General features: G+C 35.5%; 1 protein-coding gene across 5 annotated transcripts in view; it reads right to left on the bottom strand.

Moving 5' to 3' along the window:
- LOC131932585 (sodium/nucleoside cotransporter 2) overlaps window positions 1–15321 on the bottom strand; it is a gene marked incomplete at its 3' end in the record, with an annotated part of 15572 nt that extends 251 nt beyond the window's left edge. The window contains 8 exon segments of one of the 5 annotated variants that reach the window (XM_059289510.1): window positions 298–431; window positions 1730–1855; window positions 2170–2331; window positions 2494–2685; window positions 3013–3157; window positions 4548–5282; window positions 10155–10239; window positions 15164–15321. In XM_059289510.1, coding sequence (XP_059145493.1) covers window positions 298–431; window positions 1730–1855; window positions 2170–2331; window positions 2494–2685; window positions 3013–3157; window positions 4548–5257 — 1469 coding nt within the window. 5 annotated transcript variants of the gene reach the window in all.
- Between the last annotated feature and the right edge of the window lie 222 nt (window positions 15322–15543).

Genomic DNA, 15543 nt, shown 5'->3' on the forward strand with positions numbered 1-15543 from the left:
ATTTCTCAACTGTATCAAGTATTGTCACTCTTTTTCACACTTACCATTATATCCACACTTACCTATGTAGTAAATGTAACGGTGTATCCAAGCTCGCCTTTGTATCCACACGTATCTTTGATTTCACGCTTACCAATGGAATAGCGCTTACCTTGTAGCAAATTTTAACTTTGTATCCACGCTTACCTTTGTATCTACGCTTATCTTGTATCCAATGCTTACCTTTGTATCTACTGTTATCTTTGTATCCTATGCTTACCTATGGACTAATGATTTTTGTTGTCAAGCTGACCATACCTTTTTGTAAAAACCAGCTCCTGGCCAGCCCCTAGAGCCTTACGTCTGCTTGTTTCTGGGACTGCCAGGTTGGCCAAAGATAAAGCTGCTGGAGCTGACATCACAGAGGCTGCCAGGAGATGATCCGCAGATATCTGATCAATAATTTAATGGGGATTATCCTAACTCTTTACTTACCCGCAGATATCTAATCACTGTATCCATCTTTCACATATCTACTGATATATAATCAATAGCTTAATATGGGTTATCCCCATTTTCCCACGTTTTCTTTAACTTGCTTTCGCGTCTTTCCAATCAAATCTTGCGATCGAAATTTCGGGCACTTCCCAGTTAGCTAGCGCGCTGAAATTTTCAGGGAAGCTTTGTTTCCGAAGACAATAGAATATTCAATTGTTATTATTACTAAATTGATCCATTGAAACATTTTATTGATAATTTTAGACCGCTATATAATTGTACAAAAAACGAGGGGGAAAAGGGACATAACCCAGTAATTGTAATTTGATGAAAACAAGGTTCGGTACTCTCCCTCTTTTTGCTTACTGATTAGTTGTCACGCGGTGTTTGTGTACAAACAACCAGAACGTAACAACTGGTGGCCAGTATGGGGGAGACGATATGGTCGAGTGGCTGGGCACACGATTGCTAACCCACTCGACACGGGTTCAAGGCACGTGTTTTTTACGAGTTGTCTTCGTTTACCCAAAAAAAAAATGAATGCGAAAAGATAAAATCGATAGCAAAATTTTAAAGCAAACAAACAGACAAAGACTAAAAAGTAGAAAATAATTATCATTAAAAAAGTTTTAAAAAACCCACGTTTTCTGATTGAACTAAAAAGTAGAAAATAAATGCTATACATCACAATAATGCAAGCGATCACTCTACTATAAGCAATGAAAAACGTGGGGCGCCGTGATTTTTTACAGTTTCTAATACTGTTGACTCTCTACAAGCTCCCTAATAAAAGTCAATAGTATTATCTAATCAATAATAATATAACTTTTACATCTTATATTAACAATGACCGATAAAAAACTTTTACTTCGGCGCCCCACGTTTTTCATCGCTTATAGTAGAGTGATCGCTTGCATTATTGTGATGTATAGCATTTATTTTCTACTTTTTAGTTCAATCAGAAAACGTGGGTTTTTAAAAACTTTTTTAATGATAATTATTTCACATAAAATCATTTATCGGAACTATACTTATATTTCACATATACGCAGAAATCGTATCAAGAATGTTATGGGGTTATCTATATCTTTCACATATCCCACTTCTACAGGAATCACAACGAAACAACGCGTTACGCTACATTAAAAGTGATATCTTAATTATACTGATAATGAATTAGTAGGTAATTTTTTTATCGAGTCGTCCATCCACCCACCCACATTTTTCAAAGAGTCACACACTCACAGCTCACCCCAAGAGCGATAAATAAACCAAGGAAGCTTCCCGTTACTGTGGCCATGGTGCTAGCCATAAAGCAATGGAGCTCTGATGACGTCAGGTATTTCAAATATGACCCCAAGATTAGAACAGAATCCAGCTGAAAAAATATATCACAATCAGCTTACACGTTGCTTTAAATATTATGCTTGAGTTCAGTGTTTCTTTTTTTTACGGGGGGGGGGCACTCTTGATATTTTCGGGGGGGGGGGGGGGGGTGGGGGTGGGGGGTGGATTGTGGCGGACAAGGGTAAAATTATGTTTTCTATATAACTTCCATTTCGTTTAGGGGAGTTAATTTGCCCAAAAAGATGCATGGAAGAAACATGCTTACGTTGAAATAGTACATTCTAAGTAATGATTTTTAAAAAAAAATTCAGCCGTAACACGAGTCACTGATTAATTAAATCTTACTGGTCCCATGAAGATGTTGGCCGAGGCATTGAGGGACTCAGCGGGTGACGCGCCTGTGCAGAGGGTCAGGAACTTGCCCAGTATCTGCAGCAGGACGTGAAGCACCCCCAGTTGTTCAAGGACGGATAAAAAGGCCATGACGAAAATGATGAGAGGGATAATCTAAGGAGGAAAAACATTGCAAGTACCAAAATTGTTGGTCATCTATAGAAGAAAAACATTAAAAGTATCCAGATTGTTCGGAGTGTAGGTCTAACTTTCACATGAGGTTTGAGTATAATATTTCCTAAATTTATTGAAAATGACTCTAAGGTCTTTACTTACAAAAAAAATAAATCCGTTGGATTTGAGATCAATCCCAAACAAAAACTGCCCGCCTTCATTGGAGAACGAGACCAGAGTGGTGACAACCTCCCCCACCCACCGGAATATCTGCTGCACCACGGGAACTCGCAGAACAGCCAAGGCAAACACGTACTGCATCAACAGACCAGTGACCACTGGCCGCCAGATTACCTGGGCAAAACAAACAAAAATAGTAATTTTCAAAACCTGACGACCAACGGGGCAGATGAAGTAGAGTTCACCTGTTTCTGTCTCCTAGACATATGAAGGAATAACGTAGTCAGCACCATCTTAAAACCGTCCTCGCGTCCAGCCATCTCGACATACGAACAACTCACTCACTAAACCACCAAACACCAAACAACCAGTTTCTTACACGGTAGACTAGACTAACTGATACATACACGTACACAGACGTACTGACAATCACAACAAATAAACTAAAACTCAGACACCGACATAAACAGACACAGAAAGACAACCAGACTCAGTATTTACTTTATGGGGATGTGAGGATGTGATGAAAAACCCCAGCAACATGGCGGCCATGCCGGTGAGAGAGACGAGGTTTTTAGGACGGACCATGACAACTTCTGTCACCAATGTAGCCACTGTCGCCACAACACAAGCCAAAGCTGTACATCTGGATATTAAAATGTTTGTTCCTTTAATCTTCAAGCAAATGTGATTTTTTAAAGAACTCACTGCCTTCATAAAACATGTTTTTCAAAAAGACGCTTTTTGTATTTGTAGTTTTTTAGTCGGAATTTACGCTAGTGTATTTGTTTTATTTTCTTTATTTTCTAGGTCTTTGTTATTAAAAAATAAATAAAACGGAAGTGATCTCCACTAAGCTTCGGGATATGGGGTCGTCCATAAATGACTTCACACTCGAAGAAGAAAGGGGGGGGGGGTCCAAAATTTTTGTGACGGTGTGTGATGAGGGGGAGGGGGTGTTGAGATAGTGTGACGTCACTTTTTTGCATTCTAAAAAAGCAATGTTAGAAAACGAGTTTTAGCCGTTATTTCGCGTTTTAGAAAACGGTTTTAATAAATTGTAATAGGAATTGATCAAAATAGTCCACTTTCACGGAGTTCTGACAAGATTTTTGGAAAACATATCGATGTTTTAAGAAATATTCAACAGCATTTTTAAGGGGGAATTGTAGGCTGAGCTGTGACGTCATTATATAAGGGGGGGGCTGGCTTTTTGTGACAACGAGTAACGGAGGGGAGGTGGGGGGGGGGGGGGGGGGTAAAAATCGTCAAAAAAGCGTGACGTCATTTATGGATTACCCCTATAGACATAATTTTAATATATTTTTAATTACTTAAACTTTTAAAAATAGAATGGAATCTCCTAGAAAAAAGAATTGTGTACCAAGTGAACGCCAAAAAATCTATGTATAATAGTACAGAATATTATTAGTACTTTATAAATTCACATGCTTATTTTGAGAAATCGGAAATAGCGTGAAGTACTACTTCCGGTCAACGGAAATTACTCAAATTTTGACAGAAGGCATAAGATTAGATCTTTAACTAACATGTGAAATTTCATTTATCTATCTGAAATAGTACTTAAGTTATAATCTTTTGAAAAATTGAAAGTAGAATAACTGCCATTTCCGGTTACCGGAAATCGCTTATAAGTAATACAGAACTAAAAATTTGATATAATACTTATATATGAAAATTCATCGACCTAGCTGTAACGATACTCAAGTTATCGTGTTCACAGACACACACACAAACACACACGCATACACACACTCAGACAAGATTGCAAAATTAAGTTTTTCAGACTCAAGGAGGTGTAAAACGTCGAGATTTTTAAAAAATCTTTTTTTTTCACGATTACAATACTTTCGCTATACACTTTACTTCGTATACGAGAAAGTAAAAATGACTTAATATTATTTTAAATTCCTAATCTTAAAAGAGATCTAATAATATCTTTTTTTGTTTTAGTTAAAGTGCTATTTTATGATTGCTAACTTAATTAAAGACTAAAGATATTAGAAAATTAGTACCGTCTGAAGCGTTTTAGAGCTACAGGGTGCTTGGAAAACAACTTGCGTATCTTTGACGTCACACGATCGACAGGCAGGTAACGATAGGACAAGGCAAGGACCAGGACAGCTGTCAGGACAATAAGTCCTGTGGATGTGCCGTCACTGTGGTGAAGGTACATAGCGTACACAAAGTAGGAGATGTACAAGAGCAGACAAGTCACGTGACGTGCCTTCTTTAGGGCTGAGCCTCTCTCTCGGCACAGCTTGAAGCATCGGCTTCTGGCAGCGTAAACATGAAAGGTCAAAGTTCGTGTTTTTTCCGTTTCAACGTCCGTCTCACTCTCGCTGCTAGAGTCCTCCATCTGCTCCCCTTCTGCTATCTGTAACATTTCTATCTTCACTAATTCGTAGCTGGCTTTAGAAGGACTCGGACTTTCATGAAGTTTCTGACTTATGTCGTGAATTTCAGTCGGAGACTCCAAATTACAGCCAGCGACTTTTTGATCTTCTGCTAATGACAGTCCATCCGTTCTTTGTTGTTGATGTCCGGCTAAAGACTGTCCATCCAAGATGGGATGGTGACGCCCAGTGAAAGACGGCCCATAAGTACTAGCCTGTTGATTGCCGACCAAATTCCGCACTTCTAAATCTGGATACTCCACTTGTGGATTTTCTGTTTTGAGGTCAAATGCCAGCAGACCGCTTCCATGGTCGCCGTTTTGAGCCATGGCGAGGTTCAAAAGCTGGCTAGATCTATGAACATAAAATTGTCTAGAAATAAACAGGGAGTGATTATTTTTTTGCAATAATAATATAAAAGAAATATTTATTTTTTTAGTTTTAAATTACAAAACATTTAAAAGCATATAATAATATTTATTAATAATGCAGTAGTTGAAAACAAAATTGACAATTATCGAAAATTTGTAGACATGTTTGACAATACTTTTCTTTCTAGCTCAAATGTATAAGGGTAAACATTGTCATTCACTTTGAAATTTTCCATATTGGATTCCAGCTGATAGAATGCATTTGTTAAAGTTTTGCTATGCTATAAACTTTCTGACAATTTAAATGGGACACCTTCAAGCTCAGCAAATCCATGCCCTCTTCCAATTCGTCTAACTCACGGGTTCCCAACCTGGGGGTCGCGACCCCCTTGGGGGTCGCGAAGGGCTTTCTGGGGGGTCGCCAACTGGTATACTAAACCTTAGTAATGAGAAACAAAAAAAATAAATATTTAGAAGAATATCTGAAATTCGGCTTTACTAACATCACTGGAAATGAAATAGAGAAGAATCAATTATTACTCAATACTGTACAAAGTTGTTCTCAGTCACGAGTTTATGAACTCTTCAAAACTAAAACGTCATTTGAGACGAGTCATTCGGATATAGAGTTCTTTCGTCGACATGAAGCTAATTGCAAACGTCAGAGACTTGATCGAACTGGAAGTTTTCACCAAGGAAACACAGCATTAGTGCAAGCATCACATGAAGTCACGATAGAAAATGTCAAGCAAAAAAAAAAAACACAATAGGAGAAAATCTCATCAAACGCTGCATGTTGAGGATGGTGAAGTTAATTCTTGGGGATTCCAGTGCAGTAAAGATGCAACAAATATCCCTGCCTAATAATAATATTCAGCGGCTTATAGCAGACATGTCCGTAGATGTTAAATAACACATTTGTATTGAAATCAAGCTTTCACCATTGTTTGCTTTTCAAGTTGATAAATCAACAGACTTGAGTTCGTGATCGCAGTTGTTGGTCTTTGTCTATATTCATTCAGATGATAGAAAAGAAGAGTTGCTATTTTTTGAAGATAGCATGGAAAAAATAAATACGTTTTTCGAAACTGGATGATTAAAATGGGTTAAAACGGCTGTGGGGGTTTGAACAAATGGTGCGCCATCTATGTTTTGGTCAAAATCGGGCTTTCAGAAAACAGAAAAGATTTAGCTCTCTAACCACTGCCCTCGCCACCAAGACTCCATTGCTAGTAAAAGTCGTAACTTATATTAAATCTGGAGCTTTCAAAGAACTGTGCAAATACATTAATAAAGATCACGAGGTTCTGCTTTTCTACACTACATCACGCTGGCTGTCAAAAGGAAATGTAAATCGTGTTGTGAAATTGAAAGCTGAAATCAAGTTGTCCTTCGAAGTAAAAATGAAACAAGACCCTTTTGGTATACTTAAAACGACATAGAGTGGTTGGAGAGAGTATCATACCTAGCAGATGTATTCGAACATCAACATAAGCTTAACCTGAAGCTTCAGGGAAAATGAACGCATATTATCACTTTCCATGATAATCTCGGGGCATTTTTATCAAAGCTGCAAAATCGGCGAAGAAAATAAATCTTGGAAATATTGCCATGTTTGAGAACTCTGCAATGAAGTAGATGAATCTGTTTGTGAGATAATTAACATTTTGAAAGAAGCGATTTCTGGGCATTTTGAATCTCTTGAAAACGAACTATTTCTCTGCGCTGAAAAAAGAAAAATCTGCATTGACGCATTACCCATTCTCTTCTTCCCTTGATGTTGCCAGTATTCCCGATGAATTACAAGATGAAATCTTTGATTTGCAGAATGATTCCGCGCAAGATGAAAAACTGCACACACAATTTTGGTGTAGTATTCACCATTCATACCCAAACGTAATATTGATTGACTTTTCGAGAATAGATTTTCAACACTATTCTCCGATTAAAAACAAAATTAAGGAATAAATTGAATGTTGATAATGAAATAGGTTGGCGTTAACAAAAACTTAACCGCGAATGTTTAGTAAATAACACGCAATTTTACACATGGTATTAAAACAGTTATCAAGGGTAGTTAACATTGAAAGTCTACTAGAAAATCTTAATTTAGTGCTTGTTAATTTCCATACTAATTTCGGCTTTTTAATTCTATGGGGGTCGCGGGTCACTTACTTTTTATAAAGGGGGTCGCCACTCGAAAAAGGTTGGGAACCACTGGTCTAACTGATTCTGATTCCGCTTGCCGTACAAAGACATGTCTATTTTTTATTTGATGAAACTAACTAATTAACTAATTACTAGGGTCTAGATTTAATTTTTGTCTGTATCAGACCGATTATTTAGAATGTTTTTTTTTTTTTTTTTTTTTAGATTTAATATTGTCGGCATGTTCATTAAACATTAAACTTAATTTCAAAAAGATATCATCTTTTACAATAATTCTAATTATGTCTGAAAATTATTTATATTTAGTCCTTTAGCACTTACTTCCCTTTGATAAATTAGGAAAACACAATTACTTCCCTTTATAAAACATTGCATTAGTGGAAAAGAATTTACTTTTTATTACTTTGTTTTGGTGTTGGGAAAAAAATAATTACATAATTAGTGGGGATTGATCATGTGCAAATGTTGTAGGTATTTTACGGATAAGCTTGGAGTATTATAATTGTTCATTTGGTTTGGTTTGGCACCTACGTTCGTTTAAGTGATTGCAAAAGACTATGAATAAGTTGGGGTACTATAGTCGTTTATTAAGCTGAAACAGGCGATTCTGCCCCGGGCTAGACTGTGAGCACTTTGCGTTTATGTTCGCGTTTGTGTTTTCTTTGTGTTTAGGTTGGGTTTGCGTTAGTGGTTGCGTTTTGATTTGGTTAGTTTTTGTTCTTTCGTTTTTCGTTTTCGTTTGTGTTTTTTTTTTGGTTTTGTGTTTGTATTTGTGTTTGTGGTTGGTTTTGCCTTTGGATTTGGTTTGTTTTCGTTTGCTTTTTCGTTTGTGTTTTTGTCTTTGTGTTTGTGTTTGTGGTTGGTTTTGCATTTGGATTTGGTTTGTTTTCGTTTGCTTTTTCGTTTTTTTTCTTTGTGTTCGTATTGGTGTTTGTGGTTGTGGTTGGGTTTGTTGTTAGGTATTTGTTTTCGTTTGCTTTTTTATTTGCTTTTTCTTTGTGTTTGTATTTGTGTTTGTGTTTGTGGTTGTGGTTGGGTTTGTTGTTAGGTTTTTGTACTTGTAATTGTGTTAGCGTTATGTTTGCGTTTTGTTGTTTTGGTTTTGGTTGGTTGTAGTTTGAGTGGGCAGTGCCGGGTTTATGATGATTACTAAACACACAGGTAATGGTCTTTAACTGAAAGGTTTTTCACAGAAGCCAGAGCAGGACCTGGCCGGGACGACTAGTATTCTTATATAACTTGGAATAAAGACATGATTTTTAATTACTTAAACTTTTTAAAAAAAAATTCATAAAAAACGTTTTAATAACAAGCTTTTATGTAATGATGCACTAAAAAGTAGAAAATAAATTATAGACTACTATTTAAATAACTATAAAGAAAAGCGTGGGTCACTTTAGTATCTATTGGATACCTTTACTAATGTTAAGGAAGACACCCACGCTTTTCTTTATAGTTATTTAAATAGTAGTATATAATTTATTTTCTACTTTTTAGTGCATCATTACATAAAAGCTTGTTATTAAAACGTTTTTTATGAATTTTTTTCAGTACTTTACATGTTTTATTTACAATAGAGTTACATGACTAAAAACCATTGCGCGCCTACTGAACATCACGTTCAGTAGGCGCGCAATGGTTTTTGAACGCAGCCATTACGTGATGGCGCAGCTATTGAAGGTGATGACGCGTGTGGTGTGGTTGGCTAGACATGCCTACTAATTCGGTCCAAATTTTAATTAATTCATAAAAAATTAATTAGGCATCCAATTAAGTCAAATATAGTTTCAGATTGCATTGTCTTCATGTCTTGACCCACGTGCCAAGTGTGAATCGTATCGGTCAAGTAGAAGTTTCCGAATTTTCACTCCTGCGTTTCGGTCTAGACAGACTTACGACTGACGACTGACGAGGAAGTGAGTTAAATAAAAGCTTGTAAAAATAAAAAAAGAATATCATAGAAAAATGAATTACTGTGCACCAAGCGAACGCCAAAACAAAATGTGCATAATAGTGCGCAATATTATTAGTACTTTATAAATTTACATGCGTTTTTTGATAAATCGGAAATAGCGTAAATTAGTACTTCCGGTCAACGGAAATTACTCAAAATTTGACAGAAGGTAGAGAATTAGATCTTTTACTTACACGTGAAATTTCGTTTATCTATCTGAAAAAGTTCTCAAGTTATAGGCTTTTGAAAAATTCAAAGAAGAAAAAGTACCTTTTCCGGTTATCAAAAATCGCTCAGAAGTTGATACGGATCTACGATTTTGATAAAATACTTATATATAAAATTTCATCATCCTAGCTGTAACGGTACTCAAGTTATCGTGTTTACACACAGACAGGCAGACAGACAGATACACACACACACACAGGCAGACACACAGACATACGGACAAGATTGCAAATTTATGTTTTTCCGTATCAGTGAGGTGTAAAATAGTCGAGATTTGTAAAAATCTCGATTTTTTTTTTGCACAATTACAAGACTTTCTCTATACTTCGTATATACGAGAAAGTAAAAAAAGGCGAAATGATATAAATAAAAACAAAATCATTGGCATAATTATTTTGCCAAAACAAAGAAAATAGCAAGTTTTGAGTCAGGCATAAGGACAACCCGATTGAGTATTCAATTGCTTATCAATGAGGGGATGAAAATATCAAATGAATTCTTTACTTCTTTGATGCAGTGTCGCACCCGTGGTGGGTGGGGTAAGAAAAGGGTGCTTCTGGCAAGAGAGGAAAAGTTAGGATTTTTGCCCCTATAGATAAAATAAAAATTAATTTAAAAAATTGCACTACAATATGGTAGAAAGCATTAATCTATTAAGACATTTTTGATGTTGGTTATTATGAAGATTTAATAAGAGACTTTCAATACTATGATGATATTATTGAAAAGTTATTTTTATTTTTTTTCATGCATCATAGTTTTTCCGAAGGGTGGGTTTCGTGTTGTATATTATGAGGGGTGATTATATTAAACGGTTAGTGGTTGGAATAAATGCTATATTGTTATGCTATACCAGTGTTTCCCAAAATGCTTCGAGTGGCGACCCCCTTTTATAAGAAGTAAGTAACCCGCGACCTCCGTAGAAATAACAAGTCAAAATTAGTAAAGAAATTAATATGCACTAAGATTTTCTAGTAGATTTTCAATTCTACATTTTTCTTGATAACCGTTTAATTCGCTGAGTGAAAATACATGTTATTTACTAGTCTCAACATTCGTGGTTGAGTTTTTGTTAACGCCAACCTCATGCCATTCTCGACATTTAATTTATTTCTTTGTTTTGTTTTCAATTGGATAAATGTTGAAACTTTATTCTCGCAAAGATATGAAGACACTAAAGTAACTAAAACTCAAAAAGCAAGCAGAGTCACGTTTGGGTATCAATGGTGCATACTACACTAAAATTGTGTGAGAAGGTTTTCTTTAAATACTTTACGTGACGCGGAATCCTTCCACTAATCCAATAATTTATCTTCTAATTCATGGTAAAAGTTGGCAACATCAAGGGCAAGAGAATGGGTAGCGAGTCAATGCAGATTATTCTTTTCTCAGCTCATTGAAATAACGCCGCAGTTCGTTTTCAAGAGATTCAAGATGTCCAGAATCCTCCTTCAAATCATTTATTTATCTCACAGAGTCATCTACCACACTGCAGAGTTTCTCAAACATGGCAATATTTCCAAGATTTATTTTTCTTCGCCAATTTTGCAGCTTTGACAAAATTGCCGCAAGATTATCATAAAAAGAGACAGGTGACCAGAAAGAAAAACGGAAAAAAGCGCAACGGAAAAAAAGCGCAAAACAAAAAGCGCAAACAGAAAAAAGCGCAAACACAAAAAAGGGCAAACGGAAAAAAGCGCAAACGGGAAAAAAGTGCTGTCATAGACTGTATTATTGGGAATGTTTATTATATTGGGTTTTACATGAAGTTGCATGAATGTAGAGTACCTGGCTAACGGAAGGACTGTCTGAGCGACTCGTCATGTATTTTTCCATGCTTTTGTGAGATCGCTCATTGACGTAAGGAGAGAGAAAGTTGTGTATAAAAGGTAGAGCGCAAGATGAACGAGGTGTGCTTGCCTGTGAATGTGTAGTAGGATGTCACCACGTTACTTTGCTTCTTGATTGTACTATAACAGTTTTTCTTCTACTATCATAACTATGGATTATTATCATTTCATTGTGGATATTGTAAATAAAGTTTAAAGTTGCAAACTACTGTTGTGTTAGTGTTTCAAACGAACCCACAACAACAACCATATCATCCTATCAACAATGGATATTACTGTTGTTACATTGGTGTCAGAAGTGGTAACACGTGTGTTACATTATCAGAAGTAGTTGAAAAATTTGTTGCTACATTATTATCAGAAGTGGTTGAAGAAGCTGATAAATTATTGTCAAAAGTGGTCCACATTTGATACATTGGAGTCTGAAGTAGGCGTATACTCAAGTTGTTAGATTGATGTTGTTATTGAAGTCAGAAATAATCAACGTTTTTTCTAATATTCTTATTAGAGATTGAAGTTATGGAAATCTACAGCATCATATATATTGTATTCAAGTCAGGTTATCAACGTGATAATTGAAATCACATACTTTTCGACATTGTCTCACCAATGTCGAATACAGATCGTCTGTAACAGGCATTGTTACATGTATATTCTATCTGGATTAGCTGATCAAATTTCTATTTGGATTTAGCTGATCAAGTATTAGTGTTTTTTCTACTGTGGATTAACAGATCAAGTTTATTATTTGTAACTGTTCTCAAACTGTTCCTAAAGCTGTCTTATCTAAAGCTGGACACATTTCTACTCTAAAAAGGCTACTGGAACTATTTTGAAATTTTCTTCAACTATTTGGAATTTATTATCAAAGTGAACGTTACTATTTTTGGACGTATATATATATGTATATACTATGGATTACCAGATGTCTGATATCAACTGACAAGCCAGAAACAAAAAAAGCATAGTGTTACATTAATCACAATACAAATTGTAAACTAATAATTCTATTTCTTTACATTTTATGTAACAAGTATTCAGTGATTGTGATTGATTATTTCAGGAAGAGTAACATTATAAAAATGTCAGGTTTTGCAACATTTATACAGGTGGGTGAGAAACTAGGAATGAGATTAGATGGAGAAACATTGGCCTACATAGAGGAAGTATGGGAATATAATATGGGAGAGAATCCAGACCGATATGAAAGTACCTTACACATTTTATTAAAAAACCTGCAAAAAGAAGAAGAAATGTCAGAAGTAGATAAAGCAGAGGAGACTGTAAAACCAAAAGGAAAGCGGAAAAAAAGAAACAGAAAACAGAGAGCAGATAAAAGGGCTGAAACTAAGGAAAAACAAATCATGTCAAATTTTGATAAATTAATATTTATAGCGGAGGAAAGCGGATTGAGTTCAGAAGACAGCATAGCCTGGGCAACCAATCAACTCGAAAGAGAAAGGAAAGAGAAAAAGAGAAAATTAGGAAGCAGAAGAAGAAGAAGAAGAAGAAGAAGAAGGCTAGACTAGCCCATGAAAAAGTAATGAAAGAATTAGTCGATGAGGTAGAAATAATGCATTATAGATTAAGAGATTTTACATACACATATGAACCAAAATTCGAAAGTCAACAGGCAGAACATGAAGAAGTAAATATTGGCAACATTTGGAATGAAGAACAGAGTAACATAATCCAGGAAGAATTGAAACCCTAGGATAAAATAGTCGGTGAACTTAATAATGATTTCAAGGTGACAGATACATTAGAAAGTCTTAAGATTGACTCTTTTGACTGATACGCAGGTACGCAAGAATATTGGTAGAAGTTTTACCGTAAGTCCATCAGAGAATGGCAGTCAAGAAGAAATAAGTCCATCAGAGAATGGCAGTCAACAAGAAATAAGTCCATCAGAGAATGGCAATCAACAAGAAACAAGCCCATCCGTGAATGGCAGTGATGATTTAATAAGTCCATCAGAGAATGGCAGTCAAGAAGAAATAAGTCCATCAGAGAATGGCAGTCAACAAGAAATAAGTCCATCAGAGAATGGCAATCAACAAGAAACAAGCCCATCCGTGAATGGCAGTGATGATTTAATAAGTCCATCGGAGAATAGCAGGAATCATGATAAACTAATGATGATTAACGAAGCAGTCAACGTAATAAGCAACAATGAAGAGAACGTACCTATTGAAGATTTACTTAAAAAATTAGAGTCAAACTATAAAGAGGAGATACTAGAACCCAAGAATAAATTTAACTAAGAAATGGAGAAATTGACACAGAAATATATGTGTGAATTAGAATCAATAAAGAAGTACAAGGAAGCTAAGGAAGGTGAAAAAATAACTAGAAACTACAATGTCATTAATGCACAAACTGAAACTAAAAGAAATTTAGCAAACTATGGATACAGTCACCATGTCAATAAGAAGCCAAAATCTAGATGTTTTTACTGCGGAAAAACATGTCATTACCAAGATCAATGTTGGCATAGGTTGGCAAATCAGAGAAGAAACAATTTTGTACAAAGAAAGTTATGTGGGAAATACAGTAACATCAAGTATTTAAGAAAGAATGTATCAAGTTCCAATCAGAACTACAATAATGTGAAGAGGTAGGCTATACTAATGAAAGATACCGAACCAAGACATATTATGAGAGGCCAAGGCAATGCCATAATATTTGTATTAACTCGGTTGATAAACCATGTGAACGAAAACAAATTAAGAAAACTACGACGTAAATCAGAAACAAGAGAAGAAAGAAATGATACAAATAAAGTGTGACGTCGTTCAGAAACCAGAGGAGAATAAGTATAATGGTCAAGAAAAAACTAATATTAAAACAAATGAAGTAAGACAAGTTACACGAAATCTAGGAAATCATTATAGTAGCAAAGCTAGTAGCTACACATACAATTTAAGGGAGAGATGGCAAACAGGTCATTGTCAACTACACAAGAACGATTACACATGCTATAGAGTTAAACAAGGATGCTAATTTAAAAAAGAAACAATATACAGTACCTTATGCATACAGAGATGCAGTGAAGAAAGAATTAGATAATTTGATCGAAACTAACAAAATACAACGCTCGAATTCATTTGTAGCTTCACCAATGGTGATAGTAAAAAAAGAAGAATGGAAAAGTAAGAATTTGCTGTGTATATATAGAATTGAATAAAATCACAAAATTAGACGCAGAACCATTGAGAGATACCAGTGAACTATTAGACGAGATAGGGAATTCAACAATTTTCACTCATCTGGACTTAAACCGAGGTTTTTGGCAAATAGGTATGGAAGAGGAATCCAAACAATACACAGCGTTTACAACTGATGAAGGATTATTTTAGTGGAATGTTATGCCCTTTGGCCTAGTAAATTCAACAGCAACATTCTCCAGATTTATGAGAATAATGCTGGCAGATATAAAGAATGTCGTACATTTTGTAGATGACATAATTATCCATTCCAAGGATATCAAGACACATATACATTCAGTTACAGAGGTACTAACAAAATTAAGGGAGCATGGCGCGACTATTGCACCTGAAAAGTTGAAATTTGCAAATGAAGAAATGAATTTTTTGGGATTCAAATTAGGCAAAAATCAAATTAGACCTACTGACGTAAATAAAAATAAAATTCTCAACTTACAGATTCCTAAAACCAAGAAAGAAGTCAAATGTGTATTGGGTCTATTTAATTTCTACAGCAAATTCATACCCAAGTACTCAGATATAACTCTACCTCCTAAGACAGCTAATTACCAAGGACAGCAGTAGAACAATAAGTTGGTCTAAAGAATGTCAAGATGCTTTATAGCTAATAAAGCAGTACTTTGAACAGGAAGTAACGCTTAATGCACCTAACTTTGATAAGACACAAACACTAGTAACGGATGCTTCAAATTATGGATTAGGTGTATGTGTAATGCAAGAAGTGGACAAAGTACTACGGCCTATTTTTTATCTAAGGAGGTCACTGAACAAAACAGAGCAAAACTACTCTACTGTGGAAAAAGAATCTCTCGCCGT

The sequence above is a fragment of the Physella acuta genome, unplaced genomic scaffold (genome assembly GCF_028476545.2).
Source record: "Physella acuta isolate Inbredline_101_S28 unplaced genomic scaffold, ASM2847654v3 ptg002223l, whole genome shotgun sequence".
In the NCBI taxonomy this organism is placed as follows: domain Eukaryota; kingdom Metazoa; phylum Mollusca; class Gastropoda; family Physidae; genus Physella; species Physella acuta.